The sequence below is a fragment of the Mastomys coucha genome, unplaced genomic scaffold, assembly GCF_008632895.1.
Source record: "Mastomys coucha isolate ucsf_1 unplaced genomic scaffold, UCSF_Mcou_1 pScaffold22, whole genome shotgun sequence".
Taxonomy (NCBI): Eukaryota; Metazoa; Chordata; class Mammalia; order Rodentia; family Muridae; genus Mastomys; species Mastomys coucha.
In genome coordinates this window covers 144992115-145012009 of record NW_022196905.1, presented here as the reverse complement: position 1 = coordinate 145012009, position 19895 = coordinate 144992115, and the positions used below count along the sequence as shown (strand labels likewise).

The window sequence follows — 19895 nt, the reverse complement described above, 5'->3', positions numbered from 1 at the left end:
CCTCAAACTCAGAGTGTTAGGATTAAAGTCATGTGCTACCACCCCCTGGGTTGATACTGATTTTCAAGTTTCTGAAATTGATGACATATATCTATTTCTATATATCTATATTGCTAAGACTATGCTGAATGAAGCTTTCCCCTTCCCAAACTCCTTCTAAAAGAAATCCAATTCTGTTTAGACTTTTTCTTTTTCTTTTCCCCCCAAATACCTGCAAATAGCTTTAGAGTAAAGAACTAGTTGAATCTGGCTAGGTCTTTGGTTGTTTCAGTAAAATTCCTTATGATAAGTTAAACTCTCTTTTCTTTTCTTATTTTTTAAAAAATCTGGTATGGAATGTAACTATCGGGATCTTGTGAATTAACTTTAAAAAGTGTTAAAAAAAATAATGTTTTCTTCCCAATTTAGGGTGAAACCTAGCCATGAAAACTCTTGACGTTCTTAAATGCCAAATGGTGGCATTTATTGTTTAAAAATTTCCATTGAGTCAATGAGAATTCATAGCAATGTAGGTTTCTATTTGGGGGAGAAAATAGTTCAGAAGGCTACAGATAAGCTGCCATGTCTCAATCTACCAAAGAAAAGAAAATTAAACCAAAAAGGGAAACCATGCTAAAAGATACAACAGTTAACAGTAAAAATAAGGCTCATCATGGGTCCATGCCTCAGTGGACAAAGAATATGAAAGAAAGTTAACTTACTGCAAGAGATTCCATTTGCTACGCAGCAAGCATGGTGCAGGAGACAAAGGAAAGGAAAGAAAGTATAGGGTCAGTGTGGCATGCAACAGAGAGCATGGCCCTCTTCCAGGAGCAGAGCTGTCGTCAGCAGTGTTAGCTTGGCTGGCCCAGACCTGGCCAGCGCTCGCCAGTATTGTACCCATCCAACATGCATAGCGGTCTGGGTAAAAACAAGCGTTAGTGGGCAACACAGCTCTGAACAAACAGTCATTGGGATTTCCGAGTCTGTCTGGGAGATAAAAGTAACCTTTTTTTGTTGTTCTAGTTGACTTGGATTTCCCGAGTCTATCTGGGAGACTAGAAGTAACCTTTTTTTGTTTTTCTTGAAGATTTGAGTGCATTAATGTGAACGGAACTGAGAAATCTGAAGAACCATCCCCTGGCAAATTAGATTACCTTTCATACTGGACATACGTGTGGGTATGTGCACATGAGTGTTGGTGCCCTTGGGGACCAGAGGCATTGGATTCCCACAAGAGCTGGAGTTACAGGCAGCTGTGAATCATCCAACATTCATGCTGGGAACTGAACTCAGGCCTTCCGCAAGATCAGGGCACCCTCCCAATCACTGATAATTTCCATCCCTTAGACTGAGAGCGTGCAGTGATAGACAATGCTATCGCAAAGGAGTAAACAGCGCATACTCCCAAACAAGCAGGCAGCATGGTAAGTATTTCCATGCATTTTATTTTTGATTTATTATTTATGAGATAGTTTTCTCACATGTAATTGCTAATATTGTAAAAAGGTCTGTGGGAGGGACATGTCCCACAATGTGTGAATACCCAATCATCACACTTCACATTTACGAACCAAAAAAAAACCCTTATTTTTATCTGCTAAATAATTCCTAAAAGCAATCTAGAACTGAGCATTAACTTAAGATATCAAAAGTTTACCAAGGATGTCATGCTCAGCTCCAGCAACCACTCCTAACATGTCATCAATGGCATCATAACAGAATCAGTTCGTGGAAACTTTGGGTAGTTGGGAAGGGGGTACTACAATCTGAAGGAAATGTTTAAAAGATTTTTCAAAATCAGTTTAGACCAGGCCTTGTAGAGCACATCTGTAGTTCGAGCACACTGGAGGCAGACACACGATGACTTGAGAGTTTGGGGCCAGCCTGGGCTTATAATTAGACTCTATCTCAGCCCCTGCCCTAAACAACAGCTTCATTAATTCCAATTATGAGCCCATATATCTTGGTTCTAAACTTTCAAAATATCTAAAGACCTATCTTACTCCCTTTGTAATCCTTGTCATGGAAAATTCTCAAAAGCAAAAAAGACCCCCCAAGCTTTGGGCTGTCAGTTTACTGTGGTGTCTTTAAAGACACTGTCCAGTGACTAACATTACTGTCAACTCATCCGCAGTGGCTACTGAAGGTGTGCCTAGACCTCCACCTCTGATTCCTAGTCTCCTTTCCTTCGTCTACTATAAACACCACATGGCTGTGATAGGTGTGCAGTGACTGTAAATTTACTGAGATTCTTTTGTGGTGGTTCTCGATTCTGGTCACAAATCTCTAAAAGCTTTGAACGAGAAAAACCTTAAAACCTGTGTTGTATGTTATATATGGCTGAGGCACTGGAAAACATCACATCTAAAAGTTTCATACTTTGGTGCTGACATATAACGTACTATCAGATTAGGTACTTAGGGCCATTTTCTAAAACTTACTTTTAGTTATATGTATGTGTGCTCAAGTGTGAGTATGTATGTATGTATGTATGTGTATATATGTGTGTGTGTATATGTGTGTATGTATGTATGTGTATGTATGTGTGTGCATGTGTGTATGTATGTATGCCTGTGTATATATGAGTGTGTATGTATGTATGTGTGTATATTTGGGTATGTATGTATGTGTGTATGTATGTATATGTGTGCATGTGTGTGTATATGTATGTATGTGTATATGTATGTGTGTGTATGTGTGTATGTATGTGTGTGTATGTGTGTGTGTATGTATGTATGGGGTTATGTGCACATGCTTTCAGAGGCCAGAGGCATCGGAAACCCTAGAACTGGCATTGCAAGGCATCTGTGAGCCACCTGAGATGGGAGCTGAGAAACGAACTCTGGTCCTCTCTCCAGCCCTGCACAGGGCCAGCACTGAAGACTCTTGGGGCTTCATCAGATGGGAACATCATGTGTAGTAAGCACAGCAGCAGGTTGGTGCTGCTCCTGTGGACTTTGCTTTTGGTGTTGTGAGATGACATGGGCTGGGTGAATAGTACTGTTGTTTTTATTTACAAACAATGAGGTAATCCAAGATGCTCATCAAGGCAGTGACATCTCTGGTCAGTGAAGGCAAGTGAACTTTCTTTGCTAGCTTGGGCTTGGTCCTGAGGATTGTCACCAGGATCCTCCCACTTATCTCTTAGGGCACAACTGCATGTTTCTTGGGTGATGGTCAACCCTGCTGAGCCGTGCCTAGCGCTCCTGCTGAGCTCCTTTTAGGTGGGCCAGCAGCAGCTTCCTTGGCCTTTGTCCTCTTTGATTTCTTCACTAGGCCACAGACTGGAACCTCATTTGCATTTAGGGTTTTGAAAAGATAGTAAAACTGGTGGGGCATGATTTTAATCCCATCACTTGGGAGGCAGAGGCAGGCGGGTTTCTGAGTTCAAGGCCAGCCTGGTCTACAGAGTGAGTTCCAGGACAGCCAGGGCTACACAGAGAAACCCTGTCTTGAAAAACAAAACAAAACAAAAAAACAAAAGAAGAAAAAAAAAGATAGTAAAACTGCCTTTCTAAGGGACTGGCTCATGGAAAAGGATAATGCCTCCTTTTATCTTGGGCTTGGGTTTTCCTTATCCATGTTTTTTTTTTTAAAAGACTTTTTTTATTATATGTAAGTACACTGTAACTGTCTTCTGACACACCAGAAGAGGGCGTCAGATCTCATTACAGACGGTTGTGAGCCACCATGTGCTTGCTAGGATTTGAACTCAGGATCTTCAGTAGTGAAGTCAGTGCTCTTAACCGCTGAGCCATCTCTCCAGCCCTCTTATCCATGTTTTAAAAAATAATCCCACAAGAAGTCTTTTTAAATGTATCTGTATTTGGGCAACTTTAGATTCTTTTGACCATACGGTGGGGATAGATGTCATTGTTTTATATGGTCCCAAGGATTTTAGAAATTTCCCTAAAACCTTTTGATGTCAGCTTGATTTTGGAAATGTGTTATGTGAACTGTCTGGGGGTAGTGCCTGGTGTGTGTGTAGGGAGGTGGCAAGAATCCAGATGCTAAGAAGAAATCCTCAACAGTAGAGAGGCAGGAAGTTTGCAAATCACAGAACAGAAGCAGGCGCAATGGCATATGCCTGTGAACCCATTGCTCTGGGAGGCTGAGGCAGGAGGACTGCTGCAAGTTGGAAGACAACCTTGCACTAGAGATTTTAGTCCCGCTGCCTCTGGGTCCTGAGTGATGGAATTATAGGCATGTGCAGCTATGCCTGGCTTGCTATACTTAACTAATGGCTGACTGGCTTTGTGTGGAGTTATGAGTTATCAGTTTCTCAGTTAACTGAGAAAGGAGCTTCAGTTGGAAAAATGCCTCTGAGATCCAGCTGTGGAGCATTTCCTCAATTAGTGATCAAGTTGGGGGTGGGCATTGTGGGTGGTGCCATCCCTGGGCTGGAAGTCTTGGGTTCTATAAGAGAGCAGGCTGAGCAAGCCAGGGAAAGCAAGCCAGTAAGGAACATCCCTCCATGGCCTCTGCATCAGCTCCTGCTTCCTGACCTGCTTGAGTTCCAGTCCTGACTTCCTTTGGTGATGAACAGCAGTGTGGAAGTGTAAGCTGAATAAACCCTTTCCTCCCCAACTTGCTTCTTGATTATGATGTTTGTGCAGGAATAGAAACCCTGACTAAGACAGGGATAAAGTTTTGATTTTATATAGAAAGTAACTTAGGCTACTGATGAATTTCTTTGTCTTAGCATGTGAATGCATGAAATTTAAGTAGGCAGGAATGCTGGTCACTTACCTCTTAATACTAATTGGGCTTGATACAGTGACAACTACCACCTACCATTCATCCCTCCCTTCCTTCCCTCTTTTCTGATTTTTGTTAATTTTTAATTTTTGCAGTGCTGGGGCTTGAACCCAAGGCTTTGCATATGCCAGGAAAAGCTCTTTTCCAACAATCTACATCTTCGGTTGACAGCCATTTTGGTTGTCCAAAAGAAAAAATATTTTTTTTTGTTTCGTTTTTTGTTTCGTTTTGTTTTGTTTTTAATCTTGTTCATAAATATCTTTTAAAGTTAAAAACCTCAAAGCCTGTGATACAGGTAATACATCTTGAGATATTTACTAATTTTAAATCCCAGGAGACACAACTCCTAGGAGTTACAGGTTCATTCTTTGTATGCATTGATTATTTATTCTCTTTTTTTTCAAAGAGTGTTTACCCTGTGCCATTATATGTTGGAAGCATGTGACTTTGATTTTATAGGAATTCACAGTTAAGAGTGGACTTTTAAAATGTTGGAACCTTTTTTTTTTTTTTTTTTTTTTTGAGATAAGTTTTCTTCTGTTTGTAACCCTAGTTGTCTTGGAACTTGCTCTACAGAACAGACTGGCCTCTGCCTCCCAAGTACTGAAATTAAAGTTATGTGCAATCACTGCCTTACTTAACTCTGGGAACTTTTAAAGTTAAACTGATTCATGCCAGCTCTTGGGAGACAGAGGCAGACAGATCTCTATGAGTTTGGATGGGAGAGAAGAGCCAGGATGGGAGAGAAGATTTTCTTTTGGAAGACAGATAGGTGGACCATATCTGAAGGCTGAGGTTTAGTGGGTTTCAATTTGACCGGAGAACAGCCTGGCTCAACTTGATCACCTTGTATAAGGTCATGGGTGGCAGGCCATATTCCTATGCTGTATTGAGACAGGAAAAACAGCAGACAAAGTGTTTTTTTTCCAGAAAGATCCTAATAGTTGGAATGATGATTTGAGGACAAGATGCGCTGAGTGTAAATTCTTATGCTTGCACCCAGAGCAAGAAATACAGTTTGCATGTGAGAATGTCAACTGAAATAAATTCTAACAAGCAAGACATCTTCAGCTCTCATGGGGACTCTTCTGCAGAGCCAGAGAGATAAGCAGTATTTGCTATTTTACAGGGTGGAGGTTGAAAATACTGCCAGGAGAGCCCAGAGCTGGCTGGAGCCTTAGCTTCTGGACCTAAATTTACGTGAGCTTCAACCACCAGGGGGAGCTACTTGAGAACAGAGGGACGAGTGGGAACCTGTTTTTAGCTGATGAGATATTGCAAATTGTGAAAACTTTTTCTGCTTTGACTGGTGAAGGCAGGGGATGGGGGACGACCCCCAAACACCATAAAGTGGGATGGTATGTGCGCATGAACAGAAATGATCTTGTGAGACAAAAGCAAACTGCTCACTTGTTCTCCATGCTATTTAGCGTATTCTGTATCCCAGTCTAGAAAACTGCTAATACCAGGAAACCTAAGTCAATAACTGGCCAAAGGCTCCAGAATGATGACATACATGAGATTAAAAGCATCTTCCCCAGACAACCGGTTGTTGCCCAAATTCCCTGGTGACCACTGTGTCCATGAACCAGCAGGATATCTGAAACTCCATGCTAGTACCAGATGGGGCAGACCTGGTTGGTTTATTAGCAGGTCAAAGGCATCAGACTAGATGCCGCCTCCCCCCATTTTTCTCTAACCTCACAATCAGTCCCCCCCCCCCCCATGTGCGTGTTCTGTCTCTACAAGAAGGCTAGAGACAACTTGGAGACATGGAATATGGCATCTTATAGCTTGTCCCTCCGATTCAGCTTGTCTCAGTGTTTGTTTGTTTGTCTGTATTGTTGTTGTTTTTCAACTTGATACAAACCAGAGTCACCCGAGAGGAGGGATCCCTGAGTTGGGGAATTGTCTACAACAGACTGGTATGTAGACAAGCCTGTGGGTTATTTTCTCGATTGGTGTGGGATGGCCCAGCCCACTGTGGGTGGTACCATCCCTCGGCAGGTGGTCGGTCCTGTGTTATATAAGAAGGCAGGCTGAACAAGCTATGGGGGAACAAGCCAGGAGAGACAAGAGCAGTAAGTAGCTTCGGCCCCTGCTTCCAGGTTCATGCTTTTAGTTCCTGCCTTGTAGCCCCTCAGTGATGGGGTTACATCATGTAAGGTGAAATAAACCTTCTCCTCCCAAGTTGTTTTTAGTCATGGTGTTCATCATAGCAAGTGGAGCAAATTACGGCAGTTGTAAAGGGGCAAATGAGGTCACATGCACACAGTACCTGAGAGTATTACCTCCCATTTTTATTCTCAAGCCTTTATTGTATACCTAGAGCTGCCACATCGAACTGACTATAGATAGACTCTGTCTTTTAATCGTTCTTTAATACAAGACACGAGAAAAGAGATACGGAGCAGCAAGTTCAGCAACAAGTACCAGGAGCTACACGAGCATGGTTCAGTTAAGGGAGGTCACGTGCACAGTGGCCGTCTAATGAGACATCACCTGCAACATTACAACCTCCTTAGATTGTGTGCGTAAACTGTGATGTTCCTGGGCACAAGTGCGTGCGTGCGTGCATGCATGTATGTACAGAGAGTTGGAAGTTCTGGGGTGGGGGATGGGGATATGAATACAAAAGATAAATGGAAACCAAGAAGTAGAAACAAAGAGAACTGGGAGAAGTAAAATAGAGAAATGAGTCTATCTGGAAGTAGAATGATCTAGCTTTAGTTCCCACTTATCTGTAGGGCTAGCACTCAACAAACAGATCAGAGGTTTGGTTTCAACCTATATTCCTAATATAAGTCTGTAATGTATTAATATATTCTCCCAACTGAATCTTTATTACTGGGTGTAATAGGATTTGATAACAGAGTCAATGCTTAGCTAACTAATCATTTTTATACACTATATACAAGCTATACTATAATCTGAGCTAGGCTTGTGCTAAGTGTAAGGTCTAACCTGGTGACTATTTTCTGGCCTGACTTTGCCCAGCAGAATGAAGTAAAAGGATAAACAAGCTGGAGCCAGGAGTAGGTCCTTCTAGATAACCATAAAATGTGAAGCCTAGTAGTATTTTATTTTTTAAAAGTATTCAAACTGGGTGTGGTGGCACATGACTTTATTCCCTATATACAGGATGCAGAGGCAGGCAGATTTCCATGAGTTTGAGGCCAACTGGTCAACATAGCACGTTTTAGGATAGTCAGGGCTACACAGGGAATCCTATCTGTCAAAAAAGGGGAGGGATATATTCAGATCAGCCGAATCAGAACATTATAGGTGCACACATTGGGATTGATGGAAACTCTAGGGTGATTCTGAACTCCACATCTGAGTAAGGATTGTTTGTGAAGGAGTTACCCTGTAGCACCATTACACACCTATATTAAAACTCTCTAGAAATGTGCAGGGTAGTGTTGGCGCATGCCTTTAGTCCCAGCACTTGGGAGGCAGAGGCAGGCAGATCTCTGTGAGTTCAAGGCCAGCCTAGTCTACAGAGTGAGTTCCAGGATAGCCAGGGCTACACAGAGAAACCGTGTCTTAAAAACAAAACAAATTAAAAGTCTCAGGAAACTACAGACTGAAATACAAATGTGTTCTCAAAAAGAGCAGAAACTACCTCTAATAATCCCATCTAAGATTTCTCAGCTTTACAGTTGCTTTTTTGCCATCCTTAATCACTTATCTCAGGGCTTACACAGAGGGACAGAGTGGCGGTGGTGTATAGCTCTCGGCACTCTGAACTTGTTTGGGGACAGTGACCAAATTGGTATTGGATTACTGGTGTTAGGTAGAAAAATGTCACCCCAAACCTTACTGGGCTCTTTATACATTGATACAGCCTGCTTCTTACATGGGAGGGTGCGTGATCTGAGAAGCCTTCTCAGTGGCGATGTAATTCTAGCGTGACACCTGCTGCACAGAGTCTGGGTCTCAGCCTTCTAAGCTTCCCTCAGGGCCTCCTCACCACTTGAGTTTGTCCCATATGGTACAAACAGCTTTAGTCTGCTCACTTCCCTGCTGCTTAAATTGCTGTGAAGGGACCTAGCCCTCACAGCCAGGCTTCTGTGATGGCTGTAAAAGCTTCTCAGGTTTGCCTTGTCTCTCTGCATTTGTTGGTCCCACAGCTTCTCTTCAGTTCTTAGAACATCACCATCCCTTCTGCCTCAGGACCTTTATACAAGCCTTTCATCCTTACCAGCTTCCACAGTTACCTCTAGTTCACATTGGAGATCTCCTCTGTCTCACGCCCCAACTAGGAAGCCTTCCCAGGGCCACCTGCTGTCTGATGCCTTTGTTCTGCTGTGTGCACTAATAGCTCCCTTTTCTTACCACAGACCTTGCCTCAGTGATGTCTTGATTGTTATCTGTCTCCCTGACAACAAGAGGAGGAGAGAGCCTCTGGTGGAACCATAAAACCCAACAAGGGGCTCTTAAAGCCCAATTGCAGAATGAATAGTTTTATCTCAGTCTCCGTCCCAGTTTCCTGTATCATATAACATATATGTAATCAGCTGCTTGTATGTGGTAGACATATTCTAAGTGGGAATAGACAACTTTCCTTTACTTCAGTGAATCATTTCATTGAAGGAACTAAGCAGTCCAGCAATGGTGGAATGCGGTTTCATATTCTGGATTAAGAAAGGTTCATTAGGAAGTGATTAGCACAATTTAACAGCATCTGGCAAAAAGGTTAGTCTTATGTCACTATTTTTCCAGAAAGGAGAAAACAAAAGTCTCCCAGCCCCATCAATACATGACCATGCATGGTATGGATGCACACACAACCATTCATGGTATGGATGCACACACAACTATGCATGGCATAGATGCACACACAACCATGCATGGTATGGATGCACTGTCTTCCCTTTTGGTATCATGTGAATGTGGGAGATGGCTCCCTCCTCCTCTTCCTTTCTCAAGCTCCATGCTTCTTGTGAGGCTCAAAACTACCACAGAGCCAGACCACAGGAGAGACATACTCTTAACAGGCATTCATTACCTTTTCTTCCGAGTCTCCGGGCTGACAGGTAATCACTCCATCTCTCGAGCCACCTGCAAATGTTGCCTTACAGTTGGCAAGCCACTGTTGTCAAGAAAAAGAGAGACAGGACATAGGTAGATCCACAGATGTCCTGAGAACATTTAAATTGTAGGGTTTGTTGGGAGACTGGATCAGGCTTCTAACAAGAGTAAATACAAGTTTGCTGGAATGACTTTTAGGAAAGGAAACTTGAAAGGTTAGAGATTTGCTGAAATTAAAATACCTGCCATAGGGTCACAATTTCAATTTCTTTGTAAGATTTACTTATTTTTATTTTATGTGTGTGTATGTAGTATGTAGTGTGTGTGTGTGTGTGTGTGTATATATATAAATATATGTGTATATATGTACATATATACACATATATTTATGCCTGATATGACTGGTGCCTGTGGGGGCAAGAGAGGGGCTAGATATTTCCTGGGATCAGAGTTACAGATGCTTGTGAGCCATCATATGGGTGCTGGGAACCAAACCCGGGTCCTCTGCAAGAGCAGCCAGTGCTCTAAACTGCTAAGCCATCTTTTTTGTCCCTTAAAATAAATTTTCATGACTAGATGCAGCACATGTCTTTGATCCTAGCACTTGGGAGACAGAGGCAGGCAGATCTCTTTGAATTTAAGGCCAGCCTGGTCTTGAGTTTTTTGTTTTTTGTTTTAAAACCAGATCATTCCTGATTTAGGTATGAATGAAAATAAATACTTATATGGTTAGAATAATTTCATACAGCTGAGATTAGGAGATAGAACCAACACTTCTCACAGGCAAGAATATTCAGGCCTTGCTGCACCCATTTCTTCATTATGATTAGGAAGCTGCCATGGGGCAGGCTTCTGCCCCTGGAACAAAGACCATTACAGCCACACTTTGGCCATTTTGGTGGGGATTCCACATAAGCATGTGGGTAGTACTAACACAGGTGTGAAATGGGCTCTTCAGGCACAACACAGTGAGCCCTGAAATTCCAACCTGACACCTACAGGTTAATTTGCTTCACCAGCCAGAGAGAGAGGATTGCTCTGACCAGCTGACAGCTGAGAAGCTGGGGAATATAGGTAGGTGGAGAGCCACAAAGATAAGAGACAAGGGTGTTACGGCACAGTCTCAGAACTTTTGCCCTCAGAAAGCTCATGGGAGGTAAGAATAATAACAGCATCCCAGCAGAGGCAGGCAGAACTCTGAGTTCAAGGCCAGCCTGGTCTACAGAGTGAGTTCCAGGACAGCCAGGGCTATACAGAGAAACCCTGTCTCGAAAAGCCAAAACAAGCAAACATAACAACAGCAGCAACAGCAGCAGCAGGGAAAACCTGCAACCCAGTAAGCTGTCAGCCATACAGAATGGACTCAGGACTTGACAGCTTCTATGACTGTCATAACTCATAACTTCACAGTAATTTGCCAATGAGATATCATTATCAGATGACCAATAACAGATGGTAACTGAGTTTTGATTTGAACTGAAGTCCATCTGACTTCAAAATCCATATTCTTTCTTACAGTGTCTAGAGAATTTCATTGGAGGACATAGATATGATAGGTGTCATACACACACCTTGTCATAGATACAATAGGTGTCATATATACACCTTGTCATAGATAGGGTAGGTATCATACGTACACCTTGTCATAGATATGATAGGTGTCACATGTACACTTTGTCACATTTTTTTATAGCTCACTCCCTGAGTCTCTGGGCCTCTCCCTGTCAGAAAGCAGGTGGTTTGCATGGAATGGCTTCTAGATCTATCATGGAGTGGGGAGAAACGAGTAAAGAGTAACAGCTAGGACCAAGCTTAGCCAGGAGGACAGGGAGGGAAAGCTGCTCAGAGTGGTCAGGAGCTGGGAGGATCTGTGTGAAGCTAACTCGAGAAGGAGGCGCACTGACACAAACCTAGACATAACCTGAAGGAGGGAATCTCAGCTGAGAAGCCCATTCCATCAGATCAATCTGCTGGCAAGTCTATGGGATATTTTCTTAACTAGTGATTGATATGGGAGGGAGCAGTCCATTGTGGGCAGCAGCACCCCTAGGTAGGTGATCTAAGAAAGCAGGCTGAAGAAGCCATGGAGAGCAAGCAAGTCGCACTTCTCCATGGCTTCTGCTTCAGTTTTTGCTTCCAGGTTCCTACCTTGACTTCCCTTCATGATGGCCTCTAAGATCAAACAAACCCTTCTCTAATCCAAGTCACTTCTGGTCATACACGGTCTTTATCACAGACTAGAGACCTAAATTCAAATCTTGGACAAAGGAAACTAGTTTTGATGCATCTTTAGGGACATATGGAGCAGATACAAAACATATGTGCTGGTTTCTCTGTGGGGACCTTAGTGGGGTAAAGTTGAAAGCTGAACATCGGTTGCTCTTTCCTTGGTTCTATTTGAGATTCTTGGCCTTTTGGCCAAGGTCACACACATTTGGCTATAAGAAGTATTATGTAGTTCTGTCACTCTGAAGTAGGAACTGGCAACACACACAGACACAAAGACACAGACACACTACACACACATATACACACACAGACACAGACACAGACACAGACACACACCTCATGGCTACGTTCTTTCAGTTGTAACTGACTGCCACACACAGAGACACAGGCTTACCGAGAGCGTGGCCTCTTTCCTGTTGTTGTACGTGTCCAAATACTCTTGCAGTTCCAGCACACTGAACTTGAGCTTGTCCAGGAGCCCACAGGAAAGGAGCTAAGACAGAAAAACAGTTTGCTTTTCAAAACAGATGGGAATACCAACAGAAAGGTCTAGTATACAAACAGAGAAGAAGGAGATGGAGAAGTAAGGGATGAATTTGGCCTCACTTTGGCTACAGCTGGAACTGGAAACTGGTTTATAATCCAAGCCTTCCATTGGAAACCAATGTTAAGATGTGATACCAATTTTATGTATGACTTTATTATCAGGATCAGTAATATTTCCTGTTTTGTTAGGGAAGACAGTCCTCCAGAGAGATCTGTAAACTAATTTTATATTTAATTTGCATTTAAAATAATTTAAGATGAAATGATTTTTCATATTGCATTCCTTATTGAGAGACCCATCAGGCTGTGGGAAAGACTGATTTTGTTGCCTCTTATAGTTGATTGTAAGCCTGAGAACTTGGGAGGCTGTGTCTAGAAAAGAAAAATTCAAGGCAGTGTTGCAAAGTTTTCTTCATAAAATCATGCCCCGATAGTCAGTTAGAGGCTCCCTGGTGACCTCTGTGAGAGTCACACAGTCATATGCAATGGTTGCCAAAGTCACAATAACTCAAGGAGACGGGCTGCAGAGATGGAAGGAGCCCAGTGGTAGAGTGTTCCTAATTTCTGAAATGCCTTGGCCTCGGATGGCAATGTTCACTAATTAATCTGCAGACCTAGGGACCTTCTTCAAGAGTCATGTGGCAATTCTATTCTGCTCACAGCTTTGGAAGTGTTTTTTAAAATGGGCTAATGAGAGGACCTGAGTTTGATCCCTGGAACCCATTAGTGGAAGGAGAGAACCAGGCCTCTGAAGTTGTCCTCTGACCTTCACGCATGAGCAAGTGTGCACCACCATGTGCTTACACACACACACACACACACACACACACACACACACACACACACACACTCTATCATAACAAACCTATACATGAACGTGCCACCCTGCTAAGCAGGGCAGGGATACTCACAGTCTCTGCATCCACAAACAGTGTCGGGCATTCAGAGCAGGAGGTAAGCATCTGGGAAGAGCTGACAAATTTGGACCCGATTCCCCGGAGGTTATCTCCAAGGTAACTGGCTGCATCACAGGTTAGGAAGCAGAACCTCTTTTGAATATTCTGCAAGGCAGGAGAGGGATCATGCACAAAGGCAAGCAAGGTTCAACTTATACAGTAGAAAATAACTTTGTATGTGTGTTGGGGGTGGGGCATGCAGAAATTTAAAATAATTTGGGGCATGGTGGTACAAACCTATAATCAAAGACTTGGGAGGCAGAGACAGGATGGGGAATTCAAGGCCAGCCTGTGTTACATGAGATGTCTCAAAAACAAAAACAAAACAAAAAGTGGGGCTAGAGAGATGGCTCAGCAGTTAAGAGAACATGCATGGGGCTCTTATAGAGGACCCAAGTTTGAATCCTACTACACAGTTCCAGGAGATCCAGAACAGACATATTGCAACATAATAAAAGCTATATATGACGAACCCACAGGCAATATCATCCTCAATGGAGAAAAACTCCAGTCATGCCATTAACATTAGGAAGGAGACAGGGCCACCACCTGTCCCCAGTCCTTTCAACACAGTGCTTGAAGCACTAGCCAGAACAATATAACCAAAGAAGAAATTAAAGGGATATGACTAGGAGAAGAAGTAGTCAAACTATCCCTATTTGTAGATGATATGGTAAGAGATATATAAGCGATCACAAAAAGTCTCATAGAAAACTAGAAATGATAACACTTTTAGCAAAGAAATACTAAAATCCATATGGAAACAGAGAAGAGCTCAGATAGCCAAGGCAATTCTGAGCAGAACAACGCACAGGGCTTACTGGTTCAGATTCTGAGCTGTATTACAGAGCTGCAGCTATGCCACCCAGCAGCATATGCCCAAAGGAAATATCACCAAGCGCTGCCAGGAGAGCTAGATGCCCTCATGCAGGAGAATGAAATTAGACCTCTCTCCATGACCCTGCGCACAAAATCAACTCCAAATGGACCAGTGACATTAGTGTGAAACCCAGCATGCTGAAAGTGATAGTGGGGACCTTAGGCAGTACCCTAGAAGACACCACTGTAAGAAAGGCCTTTCTGGGTAGGATAGTATTTGCTCAGGAGCCAACCATTGACAAATAGGACCTCACAAGACTAAAAAGCTTCTACATAGCCAAGGAACCAACCATGGATAAGTCCCCAGACTGGGAGAGAATCTTTGCCAGCTATACACCTGATAGACGATCAATATCAATATACATCTGAAAGAGGAATATACAAAGGACTAAAGCCAAACAGACCAATGAACCAAGACAAGAAATGATACAATTAAAAAAAGAGCCATATAATTGAATAGAGTGCTCTTAAAAGAAGAAATAAAAATGGCTAAGAAGGCCTGGAGAGATGGCTCAGTGGTTAAGAGCACTGACTGCTCTTCCAGAGGTCCTGAGTTCAATTCCCAGCAACCACGTGGTGGCTCAAAACCATCTGTAATGGGATCCAATGCCCTCTTCTGGTGCGTCTGAAGACAGCTACAGTATACTCATAAATAAAATCTTTTAATAAATGGCTAAGAAGTATTTTAAGTGTTTCACATCCTTCTAAGGTTAAAACCACTTTGGTGGTTTCTTATTCCAGCTAGAATGGCAAAAATCAAGAAAACAATGGACAACAATTGCTGGTAGGGAAAGGCGAACATGCATTTATCGCTAGTGGGATTGCAAACGGGTACAGCCACTTTGGAAATCAATGTGGAGAATTTTCAACAAGCTAAAAATAGACCTAACATATGACCCAGCAATGCCACCCTGCAGCATATTCCCAAAGGAAATGACATCCTACTCAAGAAATACTTGCTCAGCCGTGCTCATGGCTGAGTTATTCACAATAGCTATGTGTCTTAGTTAGGGTTCTTTTGCTGTGAAGAGACACCATGACTATGGCAACTCTTACAAAGAAAGACATTTAATTAGGATTGGCTTACAGTTTCAGAGGTTTAGTCTATTATCATCATGGAGGGAAACATGGCAGTGTGTAGAGAGACATATTGCTGGAGGAGCCAAGAGTTCTGCATCTTGATCCTCAGGCAGCAGGAGACTGTGTGCCACACTGGGCAGAGCTTGAGCATAGGAGACCTCAAAGCCCACACCCACAGTGATACACTTCCAACAAGGCCACACCTCCTAATAGTGCCCTTCCCTGTGGACCAAGCATTCAAACACGAGTCTATGGGGGCCATACCTATTTAAACCACCACATTGGGAAATGAAGACAACCTAAATATCCTTCAGCTGACTAATGGATAATGAAAATATGGTATATATACACTATTCATAGGTGTGTGTGTGTGTGCTATTCAGTCAAAAAGAAAAATTGGGGCTGGAGAGATGGCTCAGGGGTTAAGAGCACTGACTGCTCTTCCAGAGGTCCTGAGTTCAAATCCCAGCAACCACATGGTGGCTCACAACCATCTGTAATGGGATCTAATGCCCTTTTCTGGTGTGTCTGAAGACAGTGACAGTGTGTACTCAAAATGGGACAAAAAAGAAATTATAAATGGGTGGAACTAGAAAATGTTACACTGTGTGAAGTAATCCACAGGTAAGTGGGTATAAAGAACCCTCTCTTCCCAGTAGAGACCATTACAGAAATCTACAACTGGTCAACATGGAGCAAACAACTGACAGTGGGTACCCACTCACTGTTGATATGTGTACAACTGTGATATACGTACACGGCCTCTACACCTGAGGCACAGGGAACATCATGGAAAGGGGGAGGGGCACCACGAGAGCCAAAACACCAGGACATCTGCTTTGAGATAGTGTCTTCTACCTATCAGGGAAGCTGCATGCATGACTTGTCAACAGTATGGTCACCTAAACAAGACCCGCACAAAGACGACACTGACAGGCCAGTTAGATTAAAAAAAAATCTTACAAGGTCCCACCCCTTGATGAAGAGCTATCAACAATCAATGGCTACTGAGAAAAGAAAATGAGTCTTTCCCAAGGGTGGGCCCCTGGATGGTCAGCCTTAAACACATGTACATGAACAATCCTAAACCAATGTAGCAGGTTGTGTTTCTATATGTACACACATGTGTGTGCAGAATTACAGAAGAGGTTATGACATTGCGAGGGAGTCAGGGCATGGGTGGAGTTGAAATAAATGTAGTACTTGTGGTGGTTTGAATAGGAATGGCCCCATGGGCTCATAGATTTTAATGCTTGGTCACCAGGGAGTAGCACTACAAGGAACTGTGGCCTTGTTGGAGGAAGTTTGTCACTGGGGGTGGGCTTTGAGGTTTCAAATGCTCAAGCCAGGCCCAGTATCTTGGTCTCTTCCTGCTGCTTGCCAGTCTAGATGCAGAACTCTTGGGTCCTTTTCTAGGACCATGTCTGCCTGCATGCCACCATGCTTCCTGCCATGACAATAATAGACTAAGCCTTGGAAACTGTAAGCCAGTCCCAATTAACTGTTGTCCTTTATAAGAGTTGCATGGTCCTGGTGTCTCTTCACAGTAATAGAAACCATAACTCAAGTAGTACTCATGTATGAAATTAAAAAAAATAATACAAGGGCTGGTGAGATGGCTCAGCGGGTAAGAGCACTGACTGCTCTTCAGAAGGTCATGAGTTCAAATCCCAGCAACCACATGGTGGCTCACAACCACCCATAATGAGTTCTGATGCCCTCTTCTGGTGCGTCTGAAGACAGCTACAGTGTACTTACACATAATAAATAAATAAATCTTTAAAAAAAAAAATACAATAAATGTTTAAAAAGGAAAAAAGTGTCTCATTCTGTAGTCCCAGGATAACCTGGAACTACATAGCCCAGGCTATCTCCAATATTGCATCAACCTGCCTGCCTCTGCCTCTGCCTCCCATAGGTCGAGAGCCATGAGCCACCTTGCCTGGTACTACATTTTTTTTTTTTTAGCCATTATGAAAATGTCCAATGTGTGCCCTAAGGAAAAGGAGAGGATCTCAGAGAGACTAACATAGCCTCGCTGAAGCTCCCCTTCATGTTCTGAGTGCTTTGTGGGCGGAGCCAATGCTGGGCAGGCTGTCCTGGGTTACATAAAAGATCAAGCTGAGCAAGTGACAGTGATCAAGCCAGTAAGCAATGTTCCTCCATGGTCTCTGCTTCAGTTCCTGCCCTGGCTTTCCTCAAGGGTGGGCTGCAACTTATAAGCCAAATTAACCATTTCCTCCTCAAGTTGTTTTTGGTCATGGTGTTTTATCACAGTAAAAGAAACACTAACTAAGCTACCATGGTTTCTTACCATTGAGAATGTCAACAGAAAATGGAGTGGCAGAGATAAAAGCTCCCTTCATGACTGCTGACCCGAGATCACTTGAGTTCAGGGCTTTCATAAGGGTAAGGCAATAAAGGATGAATAAAAGCTGTAGGTAGAGAAACCAGTCTTTACCTACGTAACCCTAGAGGCAGCTGTTCTCAACCGGTGGGCGGTGACCTCTTTAGGGATCTCACATCAGATATCCTGCCTATCAGTTATTTACATTACGATTCATAGCAGTAGCAAAACGACAGTTACGAAGTAGCTATGAATTAATTTTATGGCTGGGGGTCACTACAACATGAGAAACTCTATTAAAGGGTCTCCTCAGGGCTGGAGAGATGGCTCAGTAGTTAAGAGCACTGACTGCTCTTCCAAAGGTCCTGAGTTCAAATCCCAGCAACCACATGGTGGCTCACAACCACCCATAATGAGATCTGATGCTCTCTTCTGGTGTGTCTGAAAACAGCTTTAGTGTACTTAGATATAATAATAAATAAATCTTTGGGTCAGAGTGAGCAGAGCCAACCAGAGTGAGGAGAGGTCCTGAATTCAATCCCTAGCAACTACATGATGGCTCACAACCATCTGTACAGCTACAGTGTACTCATATACATAAAATAAATAACTAAATACATAAATAATTTTTTTTTTTAAAAAGGGTCCTTGCATTAGGAAAGTTGAGAACCACTGCCCTAGAGAGACAACAACCCCTTGTGAAGCTCACAGCCATCAGCTGTCTTTAGGATGCTCCATGAGCCCATACCTTAAACAGAGAGGAGAACACATGAAATGTGTACACAGCACAGGAGCCGTCTGAGTCACACATGAGCTGGTTAATGTGGCTGCGCCAGGCTTCCTCTGCATCATCGCAGGCGGCGGGCTGAAAGGCAGCAAGGATGGCCGAGAAGAAGGGCGAGGGAGGGGGAGACACACCCCTGTCACCTTCTCCGAAGCTGGAAAACATGGACACCATAGCCATTAAAAGGTGGCAGCCTCTTGTACCCAGCTGGACAGGTTCTACACTTGCCTATCAGCCTGGCAAGATAGCCCTTTGGCTCCTTTATTCCTTTCAAGGCTTTCTAGGGATTTGGTTTTTACAAGAAATCTCTGAGATCTTTTGGTTCGTAGGAAATACATCTTTTTTTTTTCTTCTTTCAGCATTTCTACGATTCCTCCTCTTTTTGGTTGGGTAGGGGGTAGTGGTTTAAAACTGGTCTTACTATACAGTCTTGGTTGGCCTGAAACTCACTATGTAGACCAGGCTAGCCTTATAGTCATAGATTCACTTGCCTCTGCCTCCTGAATGCTGGCATCAAAGGGGTTTACCACCATGATGCCTTGGCGTTTCCAATTCTTTTGCACAGGCTTATATCTCATAGTCCTCAGCAAGCTCTTGCTCTTCCAGGGGCCAGGCCTTACACTAAACATCCAATGTTCCCAAGCTCAACGTTGCCATTCCTCTATACTTTGCATTCAGGAAAAAAACCTCTAATCCAACTTTGGGTTCTTCAAACTTGTCCCTGATGCGGACAGACGAGGAATACATGTGCACAAACTCTGGGAATTCGGGGAGGGTGGGACAGGAATGGAGAATTACAGAGTGAACAGGACAGACCGGAAGGAAGTGGGGAGGATGTGGAAGGTCCTGTCTTTCCATGCTATCCCCTCAGTCTTTTCCTCTGATGGCCTCTGCGTAGTCCCGGGCTTTGACTTAGCTCTCATTTCCAGTATTCACAAGCATAAGTATAGACTCTCTCCTAAAGTAGATCCAAACTGCATTGTAATTTGTGACTTATGGCAGATGCTGAATCAATGCAAGGTATGATGTTTTCACCTTTCCACCTTCTCTTTGTGCTTATGTAAGTCACTGCTTTTAGAGGCATTGGCCACCAGACACTCAGTTAAAGAGCAGAGTTTAGCTTGTAAAGAGCCTGTTGCTGGGCTGGAGAGATGGCTCAGTGGTTAAGAACACCAGCAACCACAAGATGGCTCACAACCATCTGTAATGGGATCTGATGCCCTCTTCTCGTGTGTCTGAAGACGATGACAGTGTACTCATATACATGAAATAAATAAATAAATGCTAAAAAAAAAAAAAA

General features: G+C 43.2%; 1 protein-coding gene and 1 non-coding gene across 9 annotated transcripts in view; both read right to left on the bottom strand.

Moving 5' to 3' along the window:
* Fry (FRY microtubule binding protein) overlaps positions 1-19895 on the bottom strand; it is a 407497-nt gene that overhangs the window by 6673 nt on the left and 380929 nt on the right. For 5 of the 8 annotated variants that reach the window (XM_031338824.1, XM_031338825.1, XM_031338830.1 and 2 more), the window contains 5 exons: positions 18560-18749; positions 13461-13610; positions 12398-12496; positions 9752-9835; positions 702-719 (listed from right to left, as the gene is read on the bottom strand). In XM_031338824.1, coding sequence (XP_031194684.1) covers positions 702-719; positions 9752-9835; positions 12398-12496; positions 13461-13610; positions 18560-18749 — 541 coding nt within the window. The remainder of the gene's footprint in view (positions 1-701; positions 720-9751; positions 9836-12397; positions 12497-13460; positions 13611-18559; positions 18750-19895) is intronic. The other 3 variants (XM_031338826.1, XM_031338828.1, XM_031338832.1) reach the window with 1 other exon arrangement.
* Positions 1456-1564, bottom strand: LOC116071879. Its single transcript, XR_004111223.1, has one exon. It is a non-coding gene; the product is annotated as a small nucleolar RNA U13 (small nucleolar RNA).